The sequence below is a fragment of the Pundamilia nyererei genome, unplaced genomic scaffold (genome assembly GCF_000239375.1).
Source record: "Pundamilia nyererei isolate P.nyererei 1_Seehausen unplaced genomic scaffold, PunNye1.0 scaffold00001, whole genome shotgun sequence".
NCBI classification, from domain to species: domain Eukaryota; kingdom Metazoa; phylum Chordata; class Actinopteri; order Cichliformes; family Cichlidae; genus Pundamilia; species Pundamilia nyererei.
The window spans coordinates 12,479,333-12,485,524 of record NW_005187402.1 but is presented as its reverse complement, the minus strand read 5'-3'; the positions used below and the strand labels follow the sequence as shown (position 1 = coordinate 12,485,524).

The following is a 6,192-nucleotide window of genomic DNA, read 5'->3' as shown; positions in this document are numbered from 1 at the left end:
CTCTTCAGAAAATGAATGAAAACATAACATGTTTACAAACTTCATTGTCACAAAAAAAGGCGGTTTGGGCAGGAGAAGATGGCTCCTGGCAGCATGGGGCAAGTACAAGCAGGTGAGCATTTGTAAACTCAAGGTATTGGGTAAGGACTGGTTGCTACCAAACATTCAAAGCAGAAAGCATTAGGCTTTTGCTGCAGCGGGGGAGGAAAGATGGTGTTATCAAAGACTCTCCTGATGAACTCAAAGTTTTCATTAGAGTCCACTGACTCAGCATGGAGTCATGTGCCAGCCCTGCTGGACTCTCCCCTTGGTGATACTCAGGAGAATCTGAGGTGTCTTCTCTCCATCTTTCCAGTGTTCTCTGCATTCCTCAGTTGGGGTTCTGGCGGAAGATGTGTTCTTTCAATGCAGTGAGCAAATACAGAGTGATTGCAAATCATGCTGCATCAATCCTGAGAGAGTTGATGTGCACCTCATAGGCAACTGTGCAGGGCAAAAAGCTTGCAGTGTCTGGTTTCAAGCACTTTTCTTTTATGCCAGCTGTTTTTTGCTCCCTCTCTCTTAGTGTCAAGTGCTTTCTGTGTCCACTTTTTCATGATAAGTTTGTGTTTGCATGTTTGAATATGTGAGCATGCGTATGTGCATGTGGTTTCATTGAGATCTCAGGAAACACTGTTGGTAATTACCAGAGGAATCTGCAGCAGTTTCTTGTTAGCCTTAATTTAGGTGACTCTCGCCCATGATATTTACAAGTAGAGTGTGTCCAGCTCCAGACTGCAGAAATCTGTCTCAGTCTTTTTTTTTGTTTCTTCTTTTCCTTTGCTGGCACAGCTTTTAGTTGTTCTCGTAAAAGCATCTCATCTCCTCTGAGAGAGAGAGGGAGTGATTTATACACTTTAGTTTGGATGGGGTAAGACAGAGGTGCCAATAAGCCCAGTGGGTTAAAGGATGTCGTGAGTTGACTTGGGGTGTGTAGGCACATAGGGGTGTGGGGAAAACGCTATAATTTTATTAGGTATTGTATTATTTGTTCAATCAAGGCAAGATCTGTAATTTACCACAATCAGGAACTGAAGGTAAAATAAATCTTGAAAAGGCCAGGTTCACAAAGGAGAGAGATTTTTAAATTAATATTATGATCAAAATGTGAAATTAGGAAATAGTTTTACAATGTATTTTTCCCAGTGGACTTAAGTTGATACCTCTGTTTTAACAACACCCTTTTCTACTTTGTAGTTTTAATTCTCTTCTCATCTACTCATCTCCATCATCTTTTCCTTTATCCTTCTTGTCTTTCTTTTCCTTCTTCTTCTTCTTTTTCTTCTTGGCCTCCTCTTTCTTTCCAAAGGTAATGAAATCACTCTTGTCGTCCTCGCCTCCTTGGTTTTGTCTAATAGATATTATGGCAGGGGAGCCAGGGATAATGAAGGCTTCTGGGGGAACTTCTCCAGGTTTTAGGTGTTGTGGAGGTGCACCTGGACCACCGGGGCCATAGCGAAAGTGCCAGCTGTTGCTGTCTACGCCAGCACCCATCGGGGGCGAAACCTCTCCTCCTTCACCATCTGAAAGAAAAGAAAAGATGGAATAATAGTTTATATCACATTTCTTTTTTTCTTGAAATGACTCAGTGGTGGCTGTGTGCAACTATAGCACTGTAGGTTTACTACCAAAAAAAAAAAAATAATGGTAAACTATGGTGGTATTTTATGGTCATCCTTTCCATTATTCTGTGTCCTTCAAATGTTTTCATGTCATCAGATTTGTATTTTTGATTCTTAATTTCTTAACGATATCAGATAAAAGTAATCATTTTAGCTTATAAAGCATGCCTATAAGAGGCAATCACTGTGTAATCTGCTACTGCAAAGTAAATGAAAAGCACAGGGAAAATCTGTCCTTCACATTCATATACATTAATCAGATTTACTAGGTTAAAAGTCCAAATGCAGTTAAATGTCAATGATCTCCACAGCAGTCAATGAAAAAAAAATATCAGTACATAATTATTGGTAACAACAGACATGACATGATATAAAAGGTGGGAAGTGGTTGAACTTTGTGGGAGGTTTAAAGAAAGAAAATATAAAGTGGGCAGTAAATCAAAATCTCCCTACCTATCCAAGCTAATATGACTTTAATTACTATGTTAAAAGCTGAGAAAGGTCTTGAACTGAAGCTGTGAGAGGAATTTACCTTGGAGAAACATTTCAATTTTATTAGATAATGTATTAGCTGCTGCAGCCAGCTCTTGGGTTATACACTGCACTGCTAGAAATGGTAGCATGTTTATGAATGGATGCAGACATAACACACCATTATTCAGTCACAAACAGCTGTATTTCGAAAGGCCTGGACAGCCAGCCTGACAATGCTTCAATGCATGATCACATCCTTACTTAGTTGGTTGGTACTTTGTTATTGCACAGAACATGATAACATAAGGCACAGTCACTTTGGTTCTTTCCTCACAGAAATTACCTACTTGCCATACTTGCTTTTCATATTCCTTATATTACTCTGACTCCTTTTCTGTGTTCTTTGCAAAGAGGAGATAAACTGAATACGGCTCTATTCAACCAAAAGTAACAGGGTCTGGGAAAAGAAGTGTGACCTCATGCAGTACCCAGAGTAAAGAATACCAGCTTCCAAAATTATCTTATTCTTTTATTACCTACTGAGCTTTCATGTTACACACTATGTCTTAATTTTTTTTTATTTCAAGTCAAATGTCAGCCTAAATACAAACATGAAAGGCTTTGTTTTTGTGGCAGTTCTATAACTATTACAGAAAGCACTCAACAGCACTCACTGTTTGGTAATTTCCTGACATTTAAATTTGCTTTGTGGCGTTTCAGTGCCTAATACAGAGGCCTAATGCACAGGCCAGAGGAGATGCACAAACACATGGGAGGTTTGACTGAGGCAGCGAAAGAAAATTGTTGTTCTTTGGTAAAAATGTGTCTTACCAAAGTAAGACCTGAGAGGCCTGCAGGGCCATAACATTGATCTGCTGTTGAAAACGTAATACTAAGCCAGTGTGACAGAAAACTTTTAAATACACTAAATATAACTTTTTAATTATGATTATTATGATTATCTTGTGTAGTTAAAAAAGAACCTCAGACATAAAAACATAATTTTCACTTCATGAATGTAACAGTAGATGTGAGCAAAGGCAGAACTGGGGGAACTGTTTCGATAAATCCGGATAACCCACATAAACATTACATTGATAGGAATTATAGTGGCTATAGTGAAAGAGTGATACACCCAAACTCTCGGGTTCCATCAAGTTGAAGAATAATAAACTAAATCCAATTCTTATGTTCTATTTAATTTTAAAAAAATGTCTTCGTTGTTTCTTAGACTTGTTCCCTCCTTTAAACTTATTAGTTGGGATGAGATGTGTCCCGCTGATTGAGGCGGGTACTCCTCTAAAGCTTGTCTTGTTGGGAAACTGCCCAAGCTGAATCAGAAAACAGGATTTTTTTTTTCAAATTTGAATAATAGCTGACATGATTAGGTGGAATAGAGAAACTACCAGGCACCTAGTAACAATCGGTTCAACATTTCAATAATTTTCAAGCGAAACAAATAAGCAATTTAAAGTTTTACCTTCTCCAGTGTAAACACTTGCATATTCATTTGCACTTTATTACACTGGAATTTGAATATATGTGTTTTAGACAGTTGGTTGGGCTTTAAGAAACAATGAATAGTAATACACTAAAAAAAAAAAATAATAATAATCATTGAAATAAAAATGAAAATAATTAAGTGGGCCATGTATTTGCATCATTCCCCATTGCTATAGCCCGCAAATATCATGCTTTCATTGACTGTGACAACACAGCTGTAAGAGCTATAGAGAGAAGACTGAACTTGACAAAGAGACTGAGAAGATCAGGGCAGACAGGCTTTCTCTAAATGTAGACCGAGAGACAGAAAAAGTCACATTCATTAAGATGACAGCCTTTCTCCCATGGATAAGCCCTTATCCCTTTCCCCCCAGCAGAAATAAAAGACTGATTTTATAATCGCAAAAGCAGAGGAGAAACAAAGAAAAGAAAAACTGAAGCACTAAATGAAAATGCATAACACTGAAATACTGGCAAAGCTTTGCTCTAAAGTGTCCAGTCTCTTGCCTCTAAGAAATTACCTGTCTAATTCAATGTGTGAACTTGATGAGACAGCAGTGCCTCCATGCAAAGTTACAATCATAAACGGAATAACACCCTGGAGAGTGATGAGTCACGCTGGGAGCACGCAGATGGGAAACAGTAAGGCTGAGTAGAGTGACACTAATAAAAAAAGACACTGTGTTATGTGGGATTATAGGGATGTGGGGTCAAGTGAGACTATAGTCTGGTCATGATCGGCTCTGGTGCAACTAAAAAGGTAATATCATAGCAGAATCCTAACTCTGTAAGGCTCATAGGTCATTTTGATGTTACTAACTACAGTAGACAGTGATGTGTATTAGATCTGAGATGTAACTGCACATCTGTCACTTTTATATTTAGCACTTTGATGTGCTAAATATAAAAGTGCTTGTATGTCTCTTCATTTCATCTTCTTTGTATCTTTTACTTCACAGTGGTGACACACTCGCCTCACTCAACACTGATCTCAACATTATTGCATCAATATTAAATGCTCATGTTTTTCGCACACTAAAACTCCACACCCTCTTTCCTCTGTCTATCTCTCATTTCCCCTGACCTTTCAACTAATGTAGCATGGAAATTTAGTCATCCAACTGCCATCCCTCCAGTTAATGACAAGAGTCTTAATCAAGTCTAACAGTGTTTATAGTAACATCAATGTGACTGGGTATTAAACAGTTTGTCCATCAGTGATAACTACCATGCACATTAGAGATGAAGATGTTCATGTATTTCATAGTTATGACTATTGCCCCTGTCTGAAAACCTCCTGCCTTTGCACTGCTAGAAAGATACAAGCCACTCCAATTAATAATTTTGGATTAGCAGTCTGGGTTACTGTCGTTGCTCTCCTGAGCTGATCTCTGGAGTCCCCAGTCGTGCTTCTCTGCATGCAAATGTCCCTTTGCTCCCCCTGTGCTGCCAAAGGTTTTCACAGCCACTCAAATCACCCCAGCTCCATTTTGCCACATCTACTTTATTCATCCGCTTGTCCTGCCTTACCATCGGCCACTCGGGCAGAAGCGCAGTGGAGCGCAGTGCAGCGTTACATAACGAGCTGAGAAGCAAGAGGAGGAGGAAGAAAAAGGAGCCAGAATGTGCAAGGATGGATGCAGATATGAAGCACTCACCACCAAAACGGAGGGTGGGAGCAGAGAAAAAAATGTATTAAAAGATCCTCAAGGTGCATTTTGTTTTGCTTTTACCATACTGCAGTGGGACCACACCCTTTTCTAAAATAGCACCAGTCTCTGTTACTGTTCTGTGCTGAGCATTGAGTGTGTGTACATTTTAATAAAAACAAAATGTGATAATACCGTATACCTAAAAGCCTAATTCTAATTCATGCATCCAGTTTTTTTTACTGCCTTTGTGTTGATAGAAGAATACATTTGGGTGGCTGAATAAATCACCACACATTCTAAACTGTGCTGACGGCAAATGAAATAAGGATACAGCTAAGGGTAAAAATACTATGCAGCTGCAGGTGTTTGCAGGTATTCAACGACAATTATGCATTAATATGCAGTATGTATGTGTCTGGATGTGTCTGTTTGGGTTTCATGCCAGACTGATCACCTTGCTATTTGCTCCCACCTAGATCATGTGGCAGATGGTGGACACAAGTCCCCAGAGACAGGGTTTAAATTTAATGTAAAATGACAATAATTTTCAGTGTATGAGTAGAAGTTTGAGACATTCCTATTTGTCTGTATAGGGTTTATGTAGCCATGCAGGTGCTATAACAACAACATTTAGAAAGTGGAGATCGATTTATTCTCCAGAGAGAGGGAGAAAAGTAAGAGAACTGGCAAGATATTTAAATATGGGATGGAATAAAAGAACAGACTGACAATAAAGGAAAGTAAATATCTGAGCTAGGAATAGAAGGCAGATGGTGAGTAGAAATTCAGAAACAGTCCCACATAGCTTCTAGGCTGTTCTACCTTACCTTTAATCTGACACACACACACACACACACACACACACACACACACACACACACACACACACACACACACACACA

At 38.9% G+C, this 6,192-nt stretch overlaps 1 protein-coding gene across 2 annotated transcripts in view; it reads right to left on the bottom strand.

The window, feature by feature from the left end:
* Positions 1–1,493: 1,493 nt before the first annotated feature.
* LOC102205275 (protocadherin alpha-C2-like) overlaps positions 1,494–6,192 on the bottom strand; it is a 33,276-nt gene continuing 28,577 nt past the window's right edge. For both annotated transcript variants that reach the window (XM_013910786.1, XM_013910770.1), the window contains one exon: positions 1,494–1,562. In XM_013910786.1, coding sequence (XP_013766240.1) covers positions 1,556–1,562 — 7 coding nt within the window. In that variant the 3' untranslated portion in view covers positions 1,494–1,555. The remainder of the gene's footprint in view (positions 1,563–6,192) is intronic.